General features: G+C 42.2%; 1 protein-coding gene across 1 annotated transcript in view; it reads right to left on the bottom strand.

The window, feature by feature from the left end:
- TOGARAM2 (TOG array regulator of axonemal microtubules 2) overlaps window positions 1-22,099 on the bottom strand; it is a 63,473-nt gene extending 41,374 nt beyond the window's left edge. The window contains 6 exon segments of the mRNA XM_081945555.1: window positions 2,683-2,720; window positions 2,723-2,908; window positions 4,542-4,808; window positions 6,109-6,243; window positions 6,504-6,634; window positions 21,962-22,099. Of these exon segments, the coding sequence (XP_081801681.1) occupies window positions 2,683-2,720; window positions 2,723-2,908; window positions 4,542-4,808; window positions 6,109-6,243; window positions 6,504-6,528 (651 nt within the window). The 5' untranslated portion in view covers window positions 6,529-6,634; window positions 21,962-22,099.
- Window positions 22,100-27,511: the final 5,412 nt, after the last annotated feature.

Raw genomic sequence — 27,511 nt, 5'->3', positions numbered from 1 at the left:
AAAAACATTCCAAAATAAGGCACTGGTAAGCGACTTCTGTACCATTGCCAAGAAAACTACAGGAATGTGTTCAGAAAGTCAGCAGGATTTAAGCTTAACTTCAAAGGGTCAAAAATACCTAATCTCTTGTTTATGCAGAAAAATGCATTTTTCAGTTGCACAGAAATCTTCAGGAAGCAGAAAGATGGGAGAAAAAAATTCCATATCGCTTGAAAGCTGAAGTATTTCCTTGTTTTCTGGCTTTTCGCTCTATAAATATTAGCTGTGGAATAAGAGCTCCCTCTACTTGTTTTTTCTTCTTTTCTTCTTTTCCCCCTCAGAGTTTCAGCTCTTGATTCATTTTAAATTCTTATTTTTAAAAACGTTACTGGAATAAATTTAGCTCTCACTCCCTAGGATGTATATGTATTATTTCTGCCAGGTAGCCTTGAGTTCTGGCCAATTTTGCAGCACTTTTGACCTTCCACCAAAGTCTGTTTTTCAAAAGAGAAGCCTATTACTTTTTTGCATTAATTCTCCTCCTGCTGGCCCTCCTCAACTTCTCAACCTACCTGATAAGATGCAATCACAGGACTCTTGGTCCTCTCCAAATGCCATTTAATAATTGCCATGTCTAAGTTACTGCAAGTTATTAATTTTTGAAGAGCATCATATCACATTGAGTGTGCTACATGAAATATATAGTCTTCCTCAGCAATTATTCCCACATCAGAAATGAATCTTTAATGCAGTGCAGCTTAATTTGTTGATTCTCTACATAGGCTGCTTTACCTTCCTCCAATGATACCAAAGGAAGAGAACAAGAAGTGGATCTGTTAGAAAACTGCCAACCCAAAAGTCCCCAGGAATATTACTCTGATATTCTCAATGGCTACATCAACCTCCTGAAACTGGTATCCACCTCTCAATGAGTTAGCAAGCTGGGAATGATGGAAGTTGTAGGGCAAAGTTGAACTGTGCCTTCTCTTGAAACAATAATTTGCAATGAGAATCCACAATTCTTAGATGTAAGTTTATTTTGCCTGTTCCTACATTGCATGCTCTCAATCTATAGGCCAGTCCTCAGTGGCCTGCTAAGGTCTTTCATTTGACACAAAAGCAAGCAGGGGTAGCTTATTTTTGTTTCATATTAACAAGAGGTCATTTTGGTATTATAGAGCCAAGAAAAATAGAACCATAACACTACTACCCATATTCTACAAGGATTTAATGCTAAATGAAATGGAGTTAAGCAAGGACTGCTTGGCTTGGGTTATCAGGAGGTCAAAGCATGGTCCTAATGAAGAGTTATGGGGCTGCAGTGGCTGTTAGCTCTATAAGATTAATGGATTTCCATTACATGAAACAAGACTAGTTCAGTGCTAGGTAAAATAATAAGCCTTCCTGAGGATAAGAACAGTTTATTTGTTTATGCAAGTACTGGTAGAGATGGTAAGATTCCCTTTAAAAGTTATTTCAACTCAGTGGTCTAAACTCGGGGTCACCAACCTTTCAGACCTCAGGGACCATTAAATTCATAATTTTAAATCCCGCAGACCACTAATATGATCTGCCTAATAATCGGCTGGGTGGGCGTGGCTAGGTGGTCATGTGACTGGGTGGGCATGGCCAACTTGATGTCAGTCACATCAAGGGGCGCCTCATCAGCCTCTACTTGCCCCTCCCCTCCCAGACATCCTCACCTGCTGCCCAGGGTCCTTAGGACCCCAACAGGAAGCAGTTGTTGAGCTAAGCAGCCACTATGAGAAAGAGTTGGCAAAACAGCTGGCTTAGTTTAAATTCTACCCCAGAAGGAGACTCAGCAGAAGCACCTCACTTTCCAAGCAGAGGGAAGACCTGCAGGAGTATAAGGCCAGGTACTGGTGCCTGGAGGCTCAGGAGACTGAGATCGTCATCCAGTTCCAGGCCATGATCCCACTGGAACAAGGCCCTCCAGCTCTTCACCACCAGGGGAACTTTCCTCCAGCCTTCACCCAAAGCCCCGCACCAGCAGGCTGAAGCAGACCCAAGTTGGAATTTCTCCCCCTCCTGAACCACGCAAAAAGGCCCCAAGGGGGGAGACTCTCTACAGCAACACAAACATTCATTGCATGCAGATCGTAGTTTGAGGGCCCCTGATTTGGTGCAATATAAAAAATGCAAACAATTTTTCTGCACACCACCAAAATTTTCTCATGGACCACCAGTGGTCCACGGACCACCAGTTGCTGACCGTTGGTCTCAACTGCCCTTCTATGATTAATTTTACCTAATTTTTAATCTCACTGGAACCTGCTTATTTTTTTTCCTGTTGAATATACATTTTTTGCTATTTTCGGAACAATGCACCTTGAATTTATATATCCCACACATTCAAATCCTCATTTTTAATAGCAGATGTATAATGTAAAGGAAGCTATTTTAAAAACTGAATAACAGAGTTGGAACAGACCTTGGACCGCTAGTCCAGGAGTTCCCAACCTTTTCTATACCCCGCACCCCTAGAACGCTTCTGATATATTCTCGCACCCCTTACAAAAGTAAATACCTGGTTTGAATTATGCACATGCACTATAACTTTGAAACTTCTAAACCCAAGTTTTTGCACATCCTGGAATATCGTCTCGCACCTCCAGTTGGGAACCTGTTTCTAGTCCAACCCCCTGCTCAAGCTTCCATCTCTTAAACACATCTATTTTATACCTGCTGGGTGGATGTTAATTCTGGATTAACCCCTTCACCTGTAAAGAGCCCGAAGCATTCTCTCTAGCTTGTTGCTCTGTTTCTTGAGCTCTGTTGGTCTCTGGGGTGTCCGGTATGCTCTGAATAGGAGGCATAGGCTTGGAAGAGACCAGGAGTCTTTGAGAAGCAGATCTGGAAATGGCTGGTTTCAGGTCAGGTTCCTTGGGCATAGCTTTGTCCAGCAAGCCTGCAAATACAGAAGATTTAAAAAAATGGCTGTGGGAATATTTGCAGACTAATGTCAAACTTCAAGGCAGTGTCCCTCAGCAGCCCCAAGCTGATGGCATAAGGAATTATCATTTGTTTTCCAGATCACGTTTGTCCTACAGTGGGTTATTTTCAACACCAGGAAATGCCCTGAATATGAGTATGGAGCATTCTTATCCTGCAGTTATCTTTATGCATACAGAGATCAAGGTGACAGGCAGGGGTGGGATTCAAACATTTTAACCACCGGTTCTGTGGGCGTGGCTTGGTGGTCATGATGTGGTATGGCTTGATGGATGGGTGTGGCTTCATGGGCCTGGCAGGGGAAGATTACTGCAAAATCTCCATTCCCTCCCGATCAGCTGGGACTTGGGAGGCAGAGAATAGATGGAGGCGGGGCCAGTCAGAGGTGGTATTTACCGGTTCTCCAAACTACTCAAAATTTCCACTACCGGTTCTCCAGAACTGTCACAACCTGCTGAATACCACCTCTGGTGCCAGGTTAATCCAACCCCTACAATAATCATGAGCGTCCAGAAATGAATCCAAGAAAAAGCTATATCCTATTTCTGAATCAGTAGCAACTGGGCCTTTCTCCTAATGGAAAAGTGGAATGAAAGATCATTACCTTTCGCAATTAATTCAAAGACACAAGATCTAATGGTATCATCATCTTCATTTAATGACCCCATAATCTCTTGCGGGGTGGAGTCTGGGCAAATGATTGGAGCTGAGTGTTTACTGGCCAGATGCTCTTCCTGTTGCCAATGCAGAATTATATTCAACAGATATATTCTCATCGTGCCCAGCAAGAGAAATATCTGCTTAGGATTGAAATCACAGCCTCCTGATTGTGAGGTGAAAGCTCCACCATCTGGCCACCACCGCACACAATGGTGCGCTATACCTTAAAAAATGAAAAAGGATCCAGTAAACTGGACCTTTTTTAAAAAAACTGCATCAGGCGTATACAACAAACTCAAACATGGCTGGGCATATGAGCAACATGCAAGAAAGAGCCCAAATTGGTGATTCTATGTTCTGCATGGCTTTGGCAAGCATTATTCTCATTTCAGTTGAAGGAGCCTTCAGATTGGTTTGAAAATAGTCGGTGTGCAAAATGGTTCTCAGTTGCTTTCATATTGAGGTCAGTAAATCAAATCAAATCAAATCTTTATTGCAATCACAGACCAGCATAATGAAGTCAGCATGCTTATGGCATCACCTACTAGACTATTGGAGAAGAAGCCTGCACTACACAGCACATGTTAACCCACACCGTTCTTTAAGCTTTAAATAAATACTTCATCATTTTAGTCCAGTTGCCTTGCAGATATGTGTTTCCAGAGTGATTGATCATTGTATGTAGTAATGACAGATTTTTAATTACTCTGTATTTCTTCTCTCTAATGATGTAGCTTAACTGAGCTTTAGACCACGGAGCCAATGATTCAAGAATTATGGTTTCACTGGGTACGTTATTCTGGCACAGCCTCCAGCCATAAAATTAGAATAATGACAACTTATCCAAACAAGGCTGAAAGCTATACTTGATTTATAGCAATTATATATAAAGGTTACAGATAATGTTTTCTTACCAGAATTCATCATACCTTTTTTTGATGCCAGTAGGCCTTCGGACATTCTTCTTTTTTTGAGCTTATCCTTGATTTGAGCAGTCTCCATGGCTGCACTGTTTATCTCCAATTCACTGAGACTGTACTTTGGCTGGGCATTAGGTGTCTGTGAAGAGCCATTCATGATTGTGCTGTCTGTATTCTTCTGGAGGCCATTTCTACTGTCCCAGCTCTCCAGGGAAGAAACATCTGGAGGTTCTCCTTTGCTTCCCCATAAACATGATTGTGTTTTTAAAACTGAGGCTGTGGAGCAATTTAAGCAGAGCAGCTTAGTTATTCAGACTAAATTTTACTTCTCCAGAGAACTAAAAGTCTGCAAAGATTCTCAGTCATCCAGGTCAAAGCTGCTTTTTCAGGAGACAACTGGACTTTCTTGTTTTTTCTTTGAAGATGTTTCGCTTCTCATCCAAAAACCTTCTTCAGCTCTGGCAAGGTAGTGGGGAATGGAAGGACTGCAAATGACCAGCTGTCTGCAAGGAATATAAATCCTTCCTTTACAGACTTTTAGCTAGACAATTTGGGATGAACACACTTGAATGGTGTGGGAGTAGGAATGGATTTCCAGAGAAAAATTGCAGACTGCAGAAACCAGGAGCACTTCTCAGGTGACCCTGAGGACACAAGAGAAACCTCCAAGTGCTTTAACGCCTTCTGAAAGGATGCAAATGACCAGCTGTCTGCAAGGAATATAAATCCTTCAGTTCCCCACTATCCTGTCACAGCTGAAGAAGCTTCTTGGATGAGAAGCAAAATGTCTTCAAAGAAAAAAACAAGAAAGTCCAGTTGCCTCCTGAAAAAGAACTTTTGGGACTCCAGAGAATTAGGAAGTCAGGAGGTTGATTAAGTACATCAGATGCAAGGATAGTCAGCCAATCAGATGCAAAGTAAGATGTGGCTTCTCTTCCTCCTGCAAAATTCTGCATACAGTAATAAAATGTTCTGGAAAAAAATTAGCTTATCGTGCAGGGATGGGGCAAAAAGAATTTGCAAGAGTATTGAATGGGATAAAATGAATACTACCTAGAAATCAAAACAGCAATAACATGATGCCAATATCTCTATATAAAATTCAATGTTCTTTATGTTTGTAATATGTTCCTGGTTTGAGAGCAGATCAGAATTATGCAGCATATTGTTGAACTGCTTCTGATAGGTTTTCCATGAGCTAGACTTAAATTTGCAGCACCACTATGAAAGGCTGACTATTTTTGCTTCTCCTGCCGGTCTAATATATTCTTCTTTCAAATTATCTCAATACTTGCAAGTTCCCATAAGATTTCACCCATATTATATTGATAATAGCTATCTTCTGGCCTTAGCTAATCCCAAGATTACTGCTCAAGATGTAGTATCTTGGAGATATGTGTCTACATAAAAGTCACTGAAATATGTATGAACATACAAACAAATTGGTCAATAAAAATCATACACAGTTCTACTGGACGTTAGAGAAAATCAGCTTAAGTCTCATTTCCTATTTATTGGGGTCCACCAACTGCACCCATATCTAGGCTGTCAATCATGCCCAGGGCAGTGTCCTCACCTTCATCTGTGGTCATCCATCGATTTCCATGGAGCTGCAAAGTAGAATCAATGCTTCCACCTCTAGATGACTTGCATCCAGATTTTAGTTTGGGAATGCTGCCACAATATATTGCAACTTGAGCTTGGTACTTTCCTATAAAATAAAATAAAATGAATAATAGAAGGGAGAAAATAGAACCATCATTTGCTAATCCTTCAATCATGCATATTCCTTGCTTTGCCTCAGGTTGACTCCACTCGGGACAGAATTTTCAGGGAGGGAGCAGGGAAATGCAATGTGTAAGCAGACTTTCACTCTGAGAATTTACAAAAGGAAGGAAGGAAGGAAGGAAGGAAGGAAGGAAGGAAGGAAGGAAGGAAGGAAGGAAGGAAAGTAGGTAGGTTGGTCTTTACCTGCCATAAAATCATGTGTTGTCATGCACCTCGAAGAGTCTGAGATACCTGCACAGCTAAGAGCTGCAACTTCTACTCCATTTTTCTGGACCCAGAACAGTTGTTGCTTCTTTCCCAGAATATCTCAGTTTCTGCACGAAAGGACAGTATAAACATCACAATGTATGGCATCATCTTTATATCTATTACATTCTCACCTGCCAGAGAAATTTTTGAACACATAAATTGTTGCTGTCAACTATTTTGATTTAGCCATAAACTGTTGCCACCATTAAATATTTTAATAGAAAATAGTGCATAAATTTACGACAGATAAATAAATAAAATAAAGAACTGAGAACTGCTTTATACATTTAAAAAATCCTACACAAAAAGAATCTTTCTATTTAAAAATCATGCAATTGCCATCTTGAGTGAAATGGTCATATGAACTATTAATCAAGTTGCAAATACAGAATAGGAAGTTAGTCTTTACTATGGATGACAATAGTTCTCTGGTGGTGGTAGGATATGGAATTCTGTGGTAAGTAGATGTGGATGTAAAACTGAAGGTTGGATGGGTTGCTTGCAATGAAGACATTTTATCTTGCCTTGTGGAACCTGATAAATCAGAAGCTCTTTCGGTTGCCTGCTCTTGGCTGAGAAGTCTGATGATGGTGGAGTATGTAAAACTTCAAAAAGAGCAGACTTGTAATTTGTGGTACTCCTAAATTCATAAATGTTCATAAAGGACTAAGACAAAAATAACATCTTCAATTGGTACCGTGCAGCAGATATGACAATAGGAATAGCTACAAAGGTACATGCACTGGTAACCTCACATTGGGTGTTGGGTTACTCTAGTGTACTCTAGGTGGAGTCACCTTTGCTCTTTGCCTGAGGTTGCAACTGAGCAGAACATAAGAGTCAATGTGTTGAATGGGACACCAGCAGATTAGTTTTAGATTATGGCTATTAGTAATTGAGTCAAAGTTTTTGCTTTTGACTTATACTGCCTGATGCAATCTGGAACCATAAGAAACTGTAGATGGCCTTTCTTCCCATAGAAGCAGATGGTCACTAAGATCAACCGAAGAGGCCATACTGCATTTACCTAGCCATCTGACCATTAAAGACAAATAGGCCTTTTCTGGAGTGGCTCTTCTTCCTTGTCATTCAGGAGACACCATATTTCTTAACTACTGTGTTAAAGATTAATGTATGAATCCAGTTTTTTCTTTCCCTTCCGTATTTTTTAATGGTTTTATGCTTAGTACCTATTATTTGGTGTTATATGCTTCATATTTATTTTTAACTGAATATAATATTCATAGTTGTTGACATAAGGGATATAAAATCTGCAAATAAATATTACTTTAATGCACCTTCTTACAAAGTTTTCAGTTAAAAACCATTGCATCAAGAATTTCCCAAAAATCCAAAGTCCACAACATCACTAGGTCACAATCATCGGCTTTCTATTGGCAATGCAAATTAGGTCAATTTATCTCCATTTTCAGAAAAAATCAAATTTGTGGGGTCCTCTCTGAATTTGATTGTTTCCTTGCAGATATTTCATTACCGAACTAGGTAGCATCATCAATGCTAGCAGTGGGTGTTGCTCTCTATTTATATGCAGGATGTAGTTTTCCCTATCAGTGTTGGTAGGTGTGTTCTTGGTACTGTAGTTCCTTGATTAGGTTGTTTTTTTAATTTTTTGTTTCTCTGAGTTGGTTGTTCTTTGATTGGAGCATTGTTTACTGCTTGATTGTTGTTCTGATATTAATAGAAACAGCACTTATACTTATATATCACTTCACAGTGCTTTACAACCCTCTCTAAGTGGCTTTCAGAGTCAGCACATTATCCCCAACAATCTGGGTCCTCATTTTACTGACCTCAGCAGTATGGAAGGCTGAGTCAACCTTGAACCAGTGAGAATCGAACTGCTAAACTGCTGGCTGCAAGCAGTCAACAGAAGTGGCCTGCAATACTGTGTTCTAACCACTGCGCCTGGTGTTTGTTAGAACCTGAGGCATCAATAACTGAGGAGACGAAGGTCCAACTAACTTTTTATTAACAGAGAAAGAACTGAGTGGAACGAACAACACTAACTCGTCTGACAGCTATTTATACATTTTGCTGTCAGATGGGGAACCAATGGGTGGCTTGCTTTCTCCCACTGTTCGGCAGACGTGCCTGAACCAATCAGAGGCATTTCTCCCAATGCCATCTGCTGGCCACGCCTGGTGGAACGCAACACCCCTTTCCACTGGATGGCGCATGCGTAGTCCCAGAGGTATGCCGGACATCTGCACACGTGCTGGGATCTTCTTTCCAGAGGTGGAGCCATCGCCGTAGGAGGAGGAGTGCCGGACCCATTGTTCTGACGAATTGGCAGCAAGGCCCGCGCTGATGGTCCAGCCCCAAGCAGGGCGCCAGCTTTCAAAGGTAAGGCAGCCAGCGAGAACATACGGGTATTGCAGACTCGGAGCTAGTGCCTTTGTGATTGTCTGGCCGGCAGGCGGCGTTGGTAGGGACTGTTTGTTCTGAAGCGGTTAGTCTGTTCATGGGCCTCTCCGTTGTTCGCCGACGTATTTGGTCTACATGCTGCCGCCAATGTCTCCCATCGTCGAGAAGGACCCTGTAAGAACAGGGCCCTGTTATTTCGGCAACGTGACTGGGTAACCATTTGGGGTCACCTGCAAAATTCCGTGCAAAAACCCCCTCCCCCACCAGAAAGGCCCTAGGGGGATTAGGAGTATGGAAAGAGGATGAATTGTAGAAGGGGTGAAGACGGTCTAAGGTAGTGCGGAGTCACCAGCCCATTAACAATTCAGCAGGACTCTTCCCTGTAAGAGGGCACGGTTTGGTGTGTTGCGATCTAAGGTAGGTGGTTAGTCTAGTAGACCAGGGAAGAGGAGCCATATAGCTGAGGGCCTCTTTGGCTGAATGGACAGCGCGTTCAGCCAAACTGTTCCCCCTGGATGGAAGGGAGCAACCGTGGCATGGCGAATGCCCAGCTCTGCCAAATAGTGCTGGAACTCTGCAGAGGTAAACTGGGGGCCATTGTCAGAGACGAGCAGGTCAGGGAGCCCTTGGGTTGTGAAAGGGGAGTCTAGGACTTGAATGGTGGCCCCCGATGTAGTGCTTTTCATGTTGAAAAGCTTGACCCATTTAGACCAGGCGTCGACAACAAGGAGGAAGGTGAGACCGGCCATAGGACCCATGAAGTTGACGTGGATGCGACTCCAAGGGGCCATGGGCCATTCCCAGTCCCTGGAAGGCGCGGTGGGAGGCGCCAGCTGTACGGCTTGGCATGGCATGCAGCGTTGCACCCAGTCAGCGATGTCCGCATCCATGGAGGGCCACGAGATATAGCCACGGCCTAGACTTTTCATCGTCACTATGCCTGGGTGCCCTTCGTGGAGGCGGGTAAGTACAGCATGACGGAGGGAGGCAGGGATTACGATACGATTGCCCCACAGAAGGCAGCCCTGAAGGACTGACAGTTCCATACGGCGGTGGAAGTAGGAAAGGAATTGGGGCTCTCTGGAAGTGGAAGGCCAGCCCCTGCGGACAGCGTTGATGACGTAGGAGAGAACTGGGTCAGTTAAGGAAGAATTGAGATATGTCCGATGAGGAATGGGCAGGTGCAATTCGTCAATGAGGCAGAGGGAGTTAGTGGGGGCAGGATCAGAGACGTCAATGGGCAGGGGGCAGCGGCTTAATGCATCCGCATGACCCATATGGCAGCCCGGTTTATGTATCAGGGAGTAGGTGTAAGAAGCTAGGAACTCTGCCCAGCGAGACATTCTGGGGGAGAGTATGGTGGGGTAGGGCAGTCACCTGCAAGAATACCTAGGAGGGGCTTGTGATAGGTCACCAGAGAGAAGGGGCGGCCGTACAAGTAGTGATGAAAGCATTTCACTCCTGCGCTTCCTTATCCAACTGCTGTAGTTGCGCTCAGTTTTGGATAAGGTGCAGGAGTAAAACGCAATCGGGGCCTCTGAGCCGTCAGGGTAGGAGTGACTGAGGATGGCCCCGACTCCGAAGGGGGAAGTGTCACAGGCAAGGATGAGAGGGAAACGATCATCGTATTGAGCCAGTACAGGGGAAGCAGTTAAGGAGCTGCAAACACGTGCGCCTCGTGGCTTGTCCAGGCCCATGGAGTGGAGCTGTCCAGCAGCCGGTGGAGAGGCTCAGCAAGAGAGGCCTTATGGGGGATAAAAGAGGAATAAAAGTTGAGGAGACCTAAGAAGGCTTGTAACTCAACTTTATTAGTTGGGGTGGGCGCGGATAGAATAGCGTCCACTTTAGAAGGTGAAGGGTGAATGCCATGCTGGTCGATTAGGAAACCCAGAAAGGTAATGGCAGGAACACCCAGCTGGCATTTTGATTTTTTTAAGTGCAGACCGGCTGTGCAGAAACACAGCAAGACAGCCCGCAGCGTTTTGGTGAGTCCAGACCAGTCATTGGCAGCGATCAGGACATCGTCAAAATAAGGGGTGACCCCAGGAATGCCATGGAGCAAGCGCTCCATGAGACCTTGGAAAATTCCTGGGGCCACACTAATGCCGAACTGCAACCGGCGGCATTTAAAAGCCCCACGGTGAGTAACAATAGTTTGTGCAGTCGCACTGGTGTCGTTGACAGGCAGCTGCTGGTAAGCCTGCGCGAGGTCTAATTTAGCAAAAATCCTGCCCTGGCCCAAGGAGTGCAACACATGTTGCACTATGGGCACAGGGTAAGGGTGGGATTGCAACGCCTTTTTCACAGTGGATTTAAAGTCTGCGCAGATCCTAATAGATCCATCGGACTTTAAAGGAACCACTATAGGGGTTTCCCACGGGGAGAAGTCGACGGGTTCTAATATGCCTTGGGCAATGAGCTTGTCAAGCTCAGAGTCGACCTTAGCTTTCAAAGTGAGGGGCAACCGCCTGGCTTTAAGACGGATTGGGGCCACTGTGGGGTCCAGATTTAAGGAGATGGGAGTACCAGTATAGCGGCCTAATGAAGAGTCAAAGGCATCTTCAAATTCAGAGTGGACGGTGGTAAGGTCATCCCCGGAAGGAAAGGAACAATTAGTAGAGTGAATGCCAGAAATAGAAAGACCCAGAGCCCTAAACCAATTGAGACCTAGCAAGGAAGCTAAGGGAGTTTTGACGACTAAGGAGGGACAATCAAGCTTGGAATGTGCCATAGCGGATAAGGAAATGGCCGCAGCCAAACAATGGTATGGGGTTCTCCTGATAGTCTCTGAGGTGGCAATTTGCGGGCGCTAGCTGGTGCCGGCATAGTCGGGGCAGCAGGGAGTGTAAGGTGTCCCAGGACATAATGGTTCTGGCCGATCCCGTGTCCAGTTCCATAGAGCAGGGATGGCCTTCAAGGTAGATGCGGAAATGCAGCTTACCCCGACCTTCCACAGAAGAAGAGGCGGAGTCAACGATCCATTCAGGGCAGGCATCTTCGGAGTCCCCCATGGATAGGCTGTTTTGCTGGTGAGTGGATGGAGTAGCAGGCGGGCAGGGGGGAAATGCAGGCCGCTCAGGAGCGTGCTGGCCGGTAGGGTTAGACCGGCAGACGGATGCCAAGTGGCCCTTTTTGCCCCAGTTGCCGCAGTAGACTGGTGAGGTCATGGGCTAAAAGGAAACATTCGAAGCGTTCAAGGAATGCGTCCCATGCCTCAGCCTCAGGGCGGAATGGACAGAAAATTGCAGCAGTAGCCATGGGCGGTACTTGGTGGGGGTCCGTTTCGCCCGTCCTCAATAACTGAGGAGATGAAGGTCCAACTAACTTTTTATTAACAGAGAAAGAACTGACTGGAACGAACAATACTAATTCGTCTGACAGCTATTTATACATTTTGCTGTCAGACAGGGAACCAATGGGTGGCTTGCTTTTCTCCCGTTGTTTGGCAGGCACGCCTGAACCAATCAAAGGCATTTCTCCCAACGCCATCTGCTGGCCACGCCTGGTGGAGCACAACAGTGTTTATCTCTGCTTATCTGAGTATTGGTTGCTGGTGAAGAAATGTTTTGGTTTTTTGTTTCCTTTTTTAGCTTTTTGACTGTCTCACTTGAATGGATGTATTTATCTTCATGTGCCCCTTGATGGCTTCTTTGTATGAGTGCCAGGCTTCCAGGAATTTTCTAGCATTTTGGACTTAAATGTTACTTGGTGTAGGATGCTCGGTTTGAAGTATGGTGAAGTCTGTCTCTGTACTATACAATTGAGGAGTTTTCATGATGTCTCTTGGCTACTAGTTGATGCTCATGGATGTCCTCTGCTAGTCTTCTATCTGTCCTACATAGTGGCTATTACAGGCCTGTAGATTATAGATAAGTCTTGTTTTGTTTTTTCCTTTTGGGGCTACTGGATCTTTGGTTTACTTAAGATGTTTTGGAAAGTTTTAGTTGGTTTGTGTACTATGGTGATGATTGTAATAATTTGTTAATTGTTTCTGAGATGTTTTTAATGTATGGAATTGTTATCCTTTTTCATAGCTTGTGTGAGTTATATTTTAATGGGTTGAGTGGTCAGGTACTTTTTGATAAAGTTACCTGGGTATCCATTTTGTTGGAAGATGTTGTAGAGGTGATCTATTTCCTTTTCCTGATGTTCAGGGTTGCTATTGTGGGCTTGTGCTGATCTAAAAAGTGTTCTTAGATAGCCTCTCATGTGGGGCGTTGGGCTGTTACTTTGGTAGTGGAGCACTTGATTAGTGTGGGTGGTTTGACAATAAACTTTACTAAACAGCCCTTACTTACGTTGATGAAGATATCCAGGAAGGTCAATGTTTTGCTTTCTTCTTCTCTTGTGAATTGTATTCCTTTGAAGATGACGTTATTTGTTTCAGTTGCCTTTACCTTTAGTTGTTCCTATTTTGTTAAGGTGTTGTTTCATCATATCAATCTGTACTTTTGATTGTATGTGTGAGACGGCTACAGTTTCTACATGCTGTATTATAGTTTCTGCTACGAGTCCTCAGAGCAGTGATCCCATGGGTGTTCCTCTGATTTATTAGTATATTGAAAGTAGGTAGTAAGGCAAAGGTCCATGATTCATGATCCATAAAATTTATTAGTACACAATATTGCACACATCAAGACTACTCCAAGACATTTTTCTGTCTGAAGCAAACAAGGAGATGCTTTTACCATTCATCCCACAGATAAGTAGTTAAGTTCTATTACCGACTCTTGTCTGGGGAGAACATGCTTTTGCAACTGAGGGCAGCAAAATAGCTTGGGGAATATTAGACAAAGTGCCTGAAAAATACATGGTTCTGCCCTCAAAATGAGGGTGCTACCTGGGTGCTATTGCCATCATTCTCCAGCATCTTTCACTTAAACCAATAATTCACTCTGTCTAATGACCCAGATAGAAATCATGCTTTCTTTTGGAATAGGTAAGAGCAGCAAGAAAGTGGTTGATTCATAACAAGATTACACTATTATTCCATTCTTTCTCCCCAGTCAGATTTACTATAACGAGTTTGCCTGATCTGAGTCCCAGATTTGCATTTAGGTTATGAAACTCCTAATACAGAAGAACCCACTAAAAATTGCCACCAAACTAATTGGCAATTGGTAGGAAAGAAACATCATTAAATGCCCAAGAAATCATCAAAAATCAGCATTGACTTGACTTGAATGCAACTTAAATTAATTCATGTTTATTTGTAGTTGTGTGGCTCTTCCATTTTATAAAAAAAGGCAAGAAAATAGATAGGTGGAAGAATCTTGGAGAACCCAAAACAGTCACATGGCAAAAGTAACATGTGGTGATTTCAGAATAAATGCCAAATATCCCCTGTGAAAGTGATCCATATGCAGCTTTTGCTTAAAGAGAATAAATTCTTTGTATATTAGAGTATAGATGGAAAGAGCCTGTAACGAATATTTCAATGATGGACAAGCTTGATTATTATAAGAAGTGTCTTAATTCCACAGTAAAAAGAAGAGATATTTCCACAACAAATCAACCTGATCAATCATTGCAAGGGGATTGGCTTATAAAGACAAAATCTGGAAAGACAAATTGAGTGCTTCATGCTTGCTTAAACCATGACAATAGAATAGGAGCCGGGGATGGAACAATAAGTATTGATTCATTCTTTCAATAAAAATGAAATATTGAGAGTGCTTCTATGTATGCCTCAATGTGAAGTCAGCCAATTAACTATGAATTTGGATATAATTTATTTCTCCATTTATCAACTGACAGCCATTGCTTAGGCACTTTCCCTATGCAAGATTTCTTCTCTTTAGCACTCTGCTCTGTGAATCACCACATTTGATCATATGAAGGATTAAATAAGATTAAGTGTCAAATGCCAAGACAAATTGAATGTTTCATGCTAAAAAAAAACCTGCACATTTTATAAAGGAACCTTCGGCAATGAAAAGTTTCTAAATGATCAAAGTTCCCATATCTCTCGTCTTTAGTCTCAAAGGTAATGGTCACACCTCCGAGCAAATCATTTGTCTGTAAGTGGCTCGCTTTTTTTTTCTTTAAAGAAGGTTATGAAACTTTTTAGGGCCTCATAACCCTAAAATAAAGGTAATTCTAGAACTAGCACCTGTGTTTTGCAGCATGCTTTTTGATTGATTGATTGATTGAATGATTGATTGATTGATTGATTGATTGATTGATTAAATGTTAATGTAAAGATTCAAGTAGCACAGAAAACCTTTAAGTACAAAAGGAGATGTCCATGTTGGGAACTAGATGTAGGATATGACCAGACTGAGCCCCAAGGGAAGGATCAAATGCATCATAAAGCATGAGTCCCTGCGTGCCTGCAAGAGATCTAACTCCATCCACCTTGAATGCCTCTCTTATCTCCTGCTCATTTCCCTTGGCTGTTAGTTGGTCAGATTATTATAGAGAGCTTAAGCTTGCAATAAATCTTTATACTCATTTGAACTGCATGAATCTCCTGATTTCCCCAGCGCTTGACACTGGATTCACCAAAAAATGCTGAAGATGTTTAAGAGAAGGTGAGAATTAAATCTATACAGCATATATCTTCACATATAAGCCCATCCTCAGATAAACACAATTGGTTTATCCATGGGTAATTCATGGATTATTGGGGGGGGGCAGGTTGCTTTTGTTTGGTTTGGGGGCTTGGGTTTTTTTTTTTTTTTTAGTATTTTGATTAAAAATTCCAGGGTCAGCTTATCCACAGATGGATTTATGTACAAGTATGTACATGATATAAGGATACTTTTGAAAATGGTTACCATACATACTTGCAGATAATCCCATCCATTGATAAGGCAGACCTTATTATATATTTTGGCCCTTATAAGTTTTGACTTATTCATGAGTGTATATGATACGTTCAGCCTGGAGAAAAAGAAAACAAAGAGAGAAAGAGACATTCCTGAATGACCCTCACCCAGAAAAGGGAAAAGATATATTCTTTGGAAACAAAAAGAGCCCAGAACTCATTTAAAAGAATGTACAATATAGGAGAATAGATTTTGGTAAAATGTAAATACCTCCTTCATGGTAAGAGCTTGAAGCATGCAGAGCTACCAGGAGCAGGGTGAATGGGAGACTAAAATGCAATACGCCAGAGGTGGTATTCAGCAGGTTCTGACCAGTTCTGGAGAACCAGTAGCGGAAATTTTGAGTAGTTCGGAGAACCAGAAAATACCACCTCTGACTGGCCTCACCCCCATCTATCCTCTGCCTCTTAAATACCAGCTGATCGGGGGAAATGGGGATTTTGCAATAACCTTTCCCTGGACTGGGGAGGGAATGGAGATTTTATAATATCCTTCCCCTGCCACATCCACCAAGTCACACCCACCAAGCCACACCATGCCCACCAAGCCACACCCACAGAAGTGTTAGTAAAAAAAAATTGAATCACACCACTGCAACACACCCAATATTGGAAGCAAAGTTACTCAGCACAACCCTCTTTTCAAGTTGTATATAATTGTGTATAATTGCAACTACCTTTTGAAATGCCCAGCTAGAGTTTTCATGACTTATCATTCTCTTTTTTTAAAAAAAAATCAAAGCACAGAATTATTAAAAATGCAAACTCAGCCACAAAAATCCATTATATCTAAAATTTTATATTAGCACTAAAGTACAGCAGAATCAGTAATGTTACTTATTCAAAGCTTTCCCATAAAGGAAATTGTAACCTTGTTTATATTCTTAATTCTCTCAGAGCACCCAGAGCAAACGGTTCTTTAAGAGGGTAGCTACACTAAGACATTACATAAAGCAAGTTAATCTCAGAGTAGCTATTCTGGAGACACATTATAAGCAGAAGCATGAATTTGAATAAGGGTGGGGAGAGACTGAGTGGTTTTGAATCCAAACTCTGGCTGTAATTTGACACGTCTATGGAGTGGCAACTTTAGGACGTTGCAAATTGTTTAAACACCTTGCCCAATGTTTCCAGAGTACATATTGTTACTGTCTCCATTAGCACTGTGGCCAAGACACATGGATTTCTGAAAGGTGGCTGATGGATTGTGCAACAAGCTCTCACAGTTAAACAAAGAGGCAAGGACAGAGAGTCTATTCTCATTCATTCTTCTTAGGGACCGTGCAGTCAATGATATGCTTCTTTTCACTTCAATGACTTTTAGATCAGAATCTTATCATGAAGAATCTTATCATTGATGTGAACAACTTCCATTTCCTCTCACTGCCCATTTCAAAATTAAATCAGTCTATATGAGTTGGGCCTTTTTGTCTTTGTGAGAAAGAGGATTGGTTCAAACATATACATTCTTTCTTATTATTTCAGTATTTAGTGATGATATACAGGTATGTTCACCACAAATACAGGCCCATCATATGCTGAATATCAGATCTCTCTATTCACTTTCTGTTTTCTTTAAAGCCGCTCCCATTGTATTGGCTATGTATTTAATATATTTCCTCAAAGCTGAGCCAGGCATACCAGTAAATAGGGAACTAGCTCAAGTGTAGGCTAGTATAGTTACATATTATATTTTATTTTTATTTACCATATTTAATTTCTATTGCTATCCATCTCAACCAAGTAACCCTGCGTGGCAAACAGTTCTAAAACAATTAAAACTGGTGCAAAATAATTATAGATTTTGAGTAAAGAAAAAGGGAGACATTCGACCATTAAAGCGTGAAGAAATACTTACATTTTAAGTCTGGCTGGGAAACCTTTCATACTTGAATTTACCATTGAAACACTGAAAGCAGCGAGCTCTTAGTGCTTTGCATTTTGACATCTGCGTGAGTGAAGAACTTTTTGTTCTCAGCTAAACTGTACAATCAAGGTGAGCACAAAAAGCTCCTGAGCCTGATTGCCTCACTTTGTCTATCAATGCTGGGGCATAGACCTGCTGGCATTCAGCCTGCCATTTACTTGAGGAACCACAGCATGCTTTAATACAGGGGTGTCCAAACGTGAGAACTTTAAGACTTGTGGACTTCAACTCCCAGAATTCCGCAACCAGCCATGCTGGCTGGGAAATTCTGGGAGTTGAAGTCCACAAGTTTTAAAGTTCCCAAGTTTGGACACCCCTTCTTTAATATGTCTCTGAGACGTTTTCAGTTGCCTCTCTAGAATGGACTCAGAAGGAAGGGCAAAAATCGAGTCCCCACGTAATTACCTTTTCATTGCAAAAATTGGGCCATTTGTATATTACCTTTATTATTTGACTTTCCTACCTATTCCTTTATGCATGACTCCACAAGCTGAAACCTCACTTTCTATGCCTCATAAATCCATGTTCATTACATAATTTCTGCAATGGGCTAAGTAGAGTTCACCTAAAAATATATTTCACTAACAATGAAAATTGCAGCGAGATCTCTGATTTCAACATTTAATCTCTCCTGATTATTTTATACTGAATGTTCTTGCATTGTACATGGGAGAATAAGATTTCAATTTTGGACATAGAGACTATAATCCCAGAAAATAATAGGGGGACAGCTGCTTGCTGCTTAATAGCTAAAGAGTCCATCTGTCTACTAACTTTGCTTTGCAGATATGAACAGTCTGAAATAGCTGTGAACTCACTGAAAAGATAAGGAAAAAAAAAGGGGGGGGGAAACTGAAATAAAATTTCATACCTTTCCAGCTAGTTAAGTCCTATGAGTAGGCACCATCTCATATCTTGTGTAATGCTGCTGCTAAACTAAATGTTAAATCAGCATAATACTAGCCAGAATGTTGGCCAAGCCATATTAATCAATATAGCCATTCCATTTACCAAACAGAGTGACTGCTTTAGGGTTAACTTATAACACATTGGAATGTAAAACTTTTTTTAATCTAAAGGAAGGGAATGAGTACAGGTAAAAAGGAAAGATGTGGAGATAGAACACTCAAGAAAGAAACAGAAAGAAACAGTTGATCATTTTGAAACAGTATGTGTTCTGGAAAAATAATGGTCTATGATTCTACAGAAGCAACCCACTGATCTTGGCTCTCCTAAAATGCAAATTGTCTGCTTCTAATGTTATAAGAAAGCCAAGTTCGAACAGGAAGAGGTACTGTTGGCATTCAGAGGGACAAGGACATAACAGCAGTCTTTGTAGGATCTGAAGGCAGCATGCATCATTCTCTGCTCCTCCCATTTACTAATAAAAGATAAATATATTATGCAAAATGAATATATAGATATTTTACATTAAAAGGAAGAAGAAAAAATGAAACCCACATTGAGTAATGTATATATATTAGGACTAATCCAAATGACACCCAAAGCAAGTTTTTTCCCCAATATTTCTTAACACGGAGATTTAGATTAACATGAATCAGAAGTCTTTTTATTTATTTTGCTTAATTTTTCCATAACCAGGACAGGGAAAACCTGTTCCAACGTCTTGGCATAACCTATAAATGTGCAGACAAAAGTAATAATGCAGCTTTTGGGTCAAAGGAGTACAAGAGTCAAGCTTATGGATCTCTTTTACAATTCAGAAGTAAGACTTGACACAGTCTATTCAGGTATCCTGGAAGAATTATTGAATGATTATGTTCTACTAACTCTAAAATATGTATAGCCAAACTCTAAAGCACAGCTCTGCCACTTCAGTTTAACTAGACTACAAGAAAGAAAAAAGGATTGCCTGAGAAAATTTTAGTTGGTCTTTTATCAGGGAAGTGTGAGTGTGTCACACTTATTAAGTGAGTGAGCCAAGAATGATTTCAACATCTCTCAAGTCTATAACTTCCGATTTTCACACATTTTGTGAAGCCAGATCATTACAGAATGGTCAAGTGCTTAGAAACAGCTAACCAGACTCACACTATTCATGAAAGATAGATTGATTAGTTGATTAAATTTTTTGCCAATCTTAAATTGCTCAGATATTTTGTTGCTTCCCCTGCCATCAAACAGAAGATCAGTAGTGTTGTTGTTTTTTGCCCACTTCTGCTTATTATTGGCTTTTTGTACTTGGGGACAAGAGATTCTGGGCCAGAAAAGGTTGTTATCTTCCCCTCTCCACCCTCCCAAGTAGTTTCTAGCATCAGAGCTGAGGCACTGATCTGCGTGGTAGTAGCAAGCAGCAAGGCAATAATCCAGAGGGAGTAAGAGTACCAGCAAACATGCCTAATAATGTGTAGTGGGAGTGCCTGCTTCATACCCCATGGGGAGCTGAAAATCTTGGAGCTCTCTTGTCAATGGCAGGAGAATGGCCAGAAATTTAAAAACTTTCTCAGGAATTTCCAGAAGGAAAGAACAAGTGTTGCCTCCCAGATCTTGCAGCCTGTATCTATGGGTCAAATCAGTTTTTCCAAAGAGGGCCTGGGATTTACTACAAGGGACACCGCAAGATGCACAGAATAATACTTCACTATTCCGCTTTCATTCAATTCACTTGTTATACTTATGCAGCACTGACACAACAAGGATTTCCAGAGAAACCTAGACTCTAACATTCAAGAGAGAGAAATAGCATAGGAAGCAGAGATAGATGGGAAGTAGAATAGTGTGGAGTTCCTTCATGCACTTAGAATTTCTCAAAGCATCAGGTACAATAAAGCCATGTTTATCAACTTTGGCTACTTTAAGATATCTTGAATTCAATTCAAAGAATTCTCAGCAAGTCATTTGGCAGGGAAACTTTGGACTTTGAAGCCCTCATGTCTCAAAGTTGCTAAAGTTGATAAATACTGCAGTAAAGTATGGAAAGCAAGAGACTTTGAGAAAAAGCTTGAAGGATTTAAGAATGTGTGAGATTAGACATGAATTTAGAGAAACCATTCCCAGGTTTAGACACAATAAGAGACTTGAATCTTTTGCAGAAGCAGAAAACATCGTGTGTTTACATTGCCAAAGTGCAACAAACAACATAAGATGAATGGCATCTACACCAAGTTTTTCAAACTCCCCAGTAAAAAACCAAAAACATTGATCCATATTATTGGACTATCAGAAATTGCAAAGTTATTATTTTAGTGACACAGTCATCAAACATTATTCAAATTTCTAACAAAAAAAGGAAACTTATGTGGTTTTTGGTAGAGCTTCATAGTCCAAAGCAATATACTTCAAATTATCCTTGTTTGTTTAAATTTTAGATTGCTTGAATTCGAATAGAAAGGAATTTGAGCTTATCTACTTTTTATTAGGAATTTTGGTACCATGGGCTGGAGACTCCTATATTCTCTCCCTTTCCAGAGGAAAAAATGCCATGAATCATCTGTAATGCAAGGTATCTTCAGGAACTAGCTTTCAAGAGAGTTGTTAGGTTTCTACTTTTCACACGTTTGAGGAAAGCAACTGGGCATATTTTAACAGATTTGGTTTATTGATCATACCAAAGTAACTCATGCATAATATTAATCCACTGTTGGTAAATTTGTGCATTACATTAAGACAAGAACAAACAAACACTGCCTAATATAACTTAGGAATATTAAATGAAGGTTCGCCAGCATCCTGGATGCTATACGTCTGTTTTGGGATGGTTATGGACTTCAGCTTCCATAATTCTCAGCCACATTGGACAAGCCCACATCTACGTTTCCACCCGATGGATTTTCCCTCCAGTCTTCCACTTCACCATTTACAAAAAGATAAAACTATTGGATGGCTGGTAAATTACTCTGAGATTATTTTCTACCCTCTGATCTACTATCTTGTCACTCTTTTTCACAGAGGCCATTACAAATTTCCAGCTATTTCATCGAACTTGTCCCCTCCTCCTCAGTTTCAGTCCTACATTACACTCTTAAAGTACTCCTTATAAGTATCTCATGGGGGGCCTTTTTTTTTCAGTTTTCCAGAAATAGCTACTCCTCTCTTTGGATGGTTTGATTAGCCTGGGAAGCCTTATACCAGATCTGGAACAGCATTTATCCCGTAATTAAAAAATAAATGCCAAATAGCTTAGGGGCTGCATGACAGGTTCTACAGGCTGTCTGCTTGTGGCAGAGTAAACAGCCTTAGAGGAAAGGGCTGATCCCTCAAATAGCAGTGAAGTCAGTTCTTGTCACTCACCTGCTCTAGTCTTTTATGTCAGGATCCTGAACAAATGTGCTGTGTGTGGCAGAGCCTCAGAAGGTGGGTGCAAGTGCTTTCCTTTCCCCTTAAAAATTTTGTCCTTCCTCGGCAGCTTTCAAAAGCTGTGGGTCTCTCCCACATAACACCAAGCCTCTTCAGCACTAGGTTAATAAGCTTGCACTTGCAGGTTACACATGCAGGGCAGCAAACAGTGTCACCTACCGTGAACAAACAAGGCTGCATAGCAACCATGTTTTCTAAGGAGTCTTGAGATGCCGGTGGCGTGAGGAAGAGATTTTGCTGGCCTGTCTCTCCTGGGGTTTGCGTGACAAGCACCGGAGTGATCTGGCGGCACCTTAATTCTGAAAAACTCTCAACAATAATAGGAAAGGGGATTGTGTGCGCTGGGCCTTTGCTTCCAGGAGCCAATAACATGATCAAACGTACATTGCAAAGATGCACTAAATTCTCTAGGGTGTGTGTGAGAGAGGGGGGGGGCTCCTTCTGCTTACTGAGGAGACAAAATTGCCACCTCACACCTTTCCTCATTCATGCTTTCTTTTATATAACAATTACTGACTATATTAAAGTATTGCTGAGGGAACAAATTGTTTTGCAATTCTCTTGTCACGTATCTCACAAATAATTATCTACAAAGAAGTAGATACTATAACAGATGGATGATTGTGCCTCATTGAATCAGTGCTTACCACTTTTACATAAAAATTTAGAATGAGAGAGTTGGAAGAGGTAGTAGAAGTTATCTAAGCTTCCCCCCTCTTCAGTTCAGTATTTCTCTGGAGGATGTTTATCCAGGCTCTTTTGGAAGACCTCTAGCAAAGTGACTTCCCTACCTATGCGGCGGTCTGTTTCACTGGCTCCTTCTTGCATCTAACCTGAGCATATTTACTTTTAAATTTAACCCATAGGTTCTGGTTCTGGTCCTGCTCTTTGGGATTGTAAGTTCTATGAAACAAACCTTCTGCTATTTAAAGATTACTATCATATGTCCTTTCAGTCATCTCTTCTGGAGACTAAATGTACCTAGTTATTTCATTTGCCTCTAAAATTGTACCATGACTAAAAACACACATTATATTGTATAATATTTTTTGTGAAAAACTGGTTGTTTGTGTACTGTTTGTTGATATCATCTTATTTTCCTGGTTCACTTTGTTAAACCAATGATATGTGTGTCCTTTTTTCATTTTCATCATGTAGCTATTGTTCAACATCTTGAAAACTTATTTGAAGATCTATTCCCCCATTCATCAACCCACAGAAATCAGAGTCATCATAGTACGGCAGCATGAAAGGCCTAAAAATCTGCTAAGCTAAAAACTCTCAAGTTTTTAATCATTGCAAGAAATGTGTCGCCCTGTATAGGCCCATAAGCCAAAGATTCTCCATTTTGTAGCATGAGATACAAAGCTTTTTCAGTCATGATATCATTGTTCTAGAATCTGTCCCTAAGAAAGTTCATCCCAGCCAGACTCATTTAGTTGTTTGTTTTTAAAGCTTATATCTTACAAAAATATCGTATGAGAAAAAAACGTAACTATCCTACACAAATACACATGTGGGTATTTGCGCCTCTCTGAAATTAATTCTTTAGTCAGTCATTAGTGTTTGGCTGCTAGACTGATAAATTCTACTCCAAGAAATATACCAGAACAACCAAAGAGAAAGGAATGTCATATAGTAGCTCTGGGCTCAGATAAGTCGTAATAAGAATCCTTCTGTCATCCTGCCTCTCCACCCCCAGCTCCAACTGATAGTATTCTGCTATGGGTCCTTAAAAGGGACCAGGTGGCTTGATGGTTTTACAGATTTATATAGCAACATTGCTGACTTCATTTTAAAATACACCTGGCAAGAGCTGAGCAATTTTGGCTCTATGCAGATTCTTGCAACATTCCCCCAGTGCCCAGGACTGTAACTAAAGCAAGAGAAACAGTGAGAAGTTAAAATGGATTATGCCCGATTCTCTCCTCTCTTCCAGCAGGAACTAATTGCTGCCAAGCACCTGGAATTGTTAAGCAACTGCTTGTGTGGGGAAAATATTTTTTTGTCGCTGCTGCTGTTGTTGTTATAAGGCAACCATCAATACCCTGTTCCTGACATAGTCATTTTTCATTATTCGTTGTAGTTATGTTGTATTAGGTCACCAGAAATATTGAATTAGTGAGTTTAAAACCACCTGACGATGTATGCATCTGTCAACTGAAATGTTTTGCTGTTCTGCATTTCTGCAAATAACCAAAAAAGCACCATGGGTATTGATTTTGCAGGTACAAATCCATTTTAACAAACAAGTGAATTTGCAAATACAGAATCTGCAAATAACAAGAATTGCTTGTACCTGTTTCTAGAGATACATGTCTACTGTATACATTTTGGACATGTAGTGAAAAAAAAAAGAAATCTAACAAACAAAATGGAGGCTGCACTTTTTCTCCTCACTGTGTTTTGGACGTGATCAGGATGAAACTCAACTCCTCTCTTTGTCTAATCCAGTCAGACCCAAATTGACCCTCTGCAATCCCATCTAAACCAAAGAACAGCAGCCTGCTCACTGGCTCAAAGGGCAGCCAAGGGCAGCCTAATAAAGGAGTTGCAACATAGCATTGTATACTAAAAAACACCCATTTATGTGTTACCTCAAGACCCATCCCAATAACAATGGGCTTCCTCAGCAGGTACAGGGAAAAGGCCCTGCTTAGCTCCTTCAAAAGTTTCCAGAAAATCGAATCCCAAGGATTTCCTTCCTCAATTTCTATAAAAAATTTGCTTTTCTATCCAGCCCCGGCTGTACCCCTTATTAAGGGACTAAAGGGTTGTAAAAAGGGAGTCATTGTGCAGGCTCCCTCTTTTTTTATAAATCAGGCGTCTAACATTCAATGCAGTACAATTATCAGCGCAATAAACATGGTTCTTCTCCTCAGTGTTATGCTCTGTACTTCTGAATTTCCCATGACAAGTATCATCCCTTCCTCCACTGTAGCTGCCAAAGCAACTTGAATGATTATAGCTACTGGCAAAAGCATCAGCTTGCCAAAAATGTTAGCGTATCTTTTACCACCACAGGTAGCAAAAGGCTTTAAATGTAACACAGGGATGGTGCTTTGACAGCTTTATACAAAATGTTCCCTTCCCCCCCACACACACACAACTACACACACACACACACACACACAACTACACACACACACACCCAGATAAATCTACAGAAACCCAGACTGGGCAGAGAGTAGTTTATTATATTTATTTTGCATGCGGAGTAGAGAGTAAGAGGATGTTTGTTGTTTTACAGTCTGTAGTAGTTTGGAACAAGGTAGTGATTTAATAAATGTTTACACTCTGATTGCTCAGCTAGAGGGAGAGCACAGATTAACTCCATTTTCCTCGCCTGCTCTCTGGGCTCCAACTTCAGAGTGACTTGGAAGGACCTAAGAGCAAGAATCCTGCTGTCAAAAAAATGCCTTCAGTAATCAGTGGCACTGATTACTTTTTAATTACCTTGCTGCTGGTTATAGGAATTGTTTCGTTTGCTCTGGTAGAGTGCTACTTCTCTGTTATTGGGAGGCTCTTCCAACCTCCCAGTGTTTACTGTTATTTTAGATATACATTTTATAGCCACTTAGTTTCTTTTAGTAGAACTAAGGCTGTAATCTTACGTGCGTGGGTATGCATCAAGTGTTCTTGAAATCAGTTAAGGCTGACTTGGAAACAGACACACAGAGAATTTTCCTAATTAAAAGGAATAAACAGTACCAGGAGGGAAGAATATTCATTCGATTTCTCATACCACACATCCGTTTCATACACCTGGAGCAACAAAAAACAATAACATTCCGTTGAAAGCCAAATGGAGTCCTGCAGGGGAGACTGGCAAATGGCTGTGCCATCTAATTATGTAGCAAAGCAGGAGATGAACTTTCGACAGAAAGAACCATTCTGGAATAATAGATTAGAAATATGATTTCTAATATTTACTACAGGGCTAATAAGGAAAAAGTCTTAATTGTCTTTGATCCCCCCTATATACTACCCTCACAACCAATATTTCCCTACTATAATAAAAAGTATGAACAGCTGGATGAACGTACAGAATCTGCAGACATTTGGTCAGTGATGGAATAGAACAAAAGGTAGTCCTTGACTTATAACCCCAACTGAATATAAAATTTCTGTTGTTAAGTAAAACATTTGTTAAGTGAATTTTGCTCGCATTTTATGACCTTTCCTGCTTAGTTGTTAAATGAATGATGACGAGATAGCCGCCTGGGTGGCCGGCTGCTCCCCCTGCCAGCATTCCCGACCGGCGCCACCGGCAGCCGCTCCTAGGGAATGGGAATTGCCCCGAGGGCCTTGGTCCCGCCTCCACGTAGATTTCGCGGGGCCCTTCCGAGGCCAGGTCTTCATGGTGCTGGTGGATGCATATTCGCGCTGGGTGGAGCTCATCCTCATGAGGTCCACCACAGCCGAGGCCACGATCAGGGGACTGACTAGGCTTTTCGCCACCCATGGCGTGCCGGACGTCATTGTCTCTGATAACGGGCCTCAATTTGCATCCACCGCGTTCCAGCTGTTCCTGGCCTCTCAGGGCATCCGCCATGCCCCAGTCGCCCCATACCATCCAGCTAGTAATGGCCGGGCGGAACGGGCGGTTCGCTCGGCCAAGGAGGCGTTAAGCAGGATGGATGGGGCAGACTGGCCATCAAGGGTGGCTGCTTACCTATTGGTACAGCATGCCACTCCTTGCCCCCTCACCGGGAAGTCTCCAGCTGAGCTGCTGATGGGCCGGCGCCTACGGACCACCTTGGATAGGTTGCACCCACTCTATTCAAACGAACAGCCTGGCAACCTGGGGCCCCCTTCCCGATTTTTCCTTCTGGGCGATTCTGTTTGGGCTCAGGCATTCTCAGGGGCAGTTAGGTGGGTGCCTGCCACCATCTGCGCCATAACCGGCCCCTGTTCTTACAGGGTCCAGCTACCTGATGGGACCGAATGGCGGCGGCACCTGGATCAATTGAGGCGCCGCCTGCCCTGCAACAGCGACAACACCCCCGCAAGGTCGACCATCGACGTCGCTGCGCCTGAGCCCTCCAACGTTCCGTTCCCTGGTGCCCTTCCACCAGAATTGAATCACCCGGTCCAGCTGCCCAGGGCCTTCCCGTCCTCGGACGCCGCCTCCCGGCCGTCCAGTGTTGAGGGTGGGCCGCCCATTAGGCGTCAGCCTCCCGGTTTCCAAATGGCCTTCCCCGAGTCAGGCCGGGCCTACCAAGAACTGCCCTGCTCAAGCCCGCCTTCGGCCGCGCCCCCTAGGCCCTGCCTACCTGGGCCTTGTCGTCCTCCGTCTGGGGTGGGCCTCCAAGATGGCGCCCGGAGCTCCACTCCCTTGCGGGAGGAGCTTTGACGGACGCCACCTCCCTCTCCGGCGCCTCCTGTCGAACTGAGGCGTTCTGGGCGGGTCCGACGCCGCCCAGACTATTTACGTGACTACGTTTGTGCGTCACCTGCACATGCGCAGTCACTGGGGGGGAA

The sequence above is a fragment of the Natrix helvetica genome, assembly GCF_964273705.1.
Source record: "Natrix helvetica genome assembly, chromosome: 2".
In the NCBI taxonomy this organism is placed as follows: domain Eukaryota; kingdom Metazoa; phylum Chordata; class Lepidosauria; order Squamata; family Natricidae; genus Natrix; species Natrix helvetica.
This window is presented reverse-complemented; position numbering and strand designations above follow the sequence as displayed.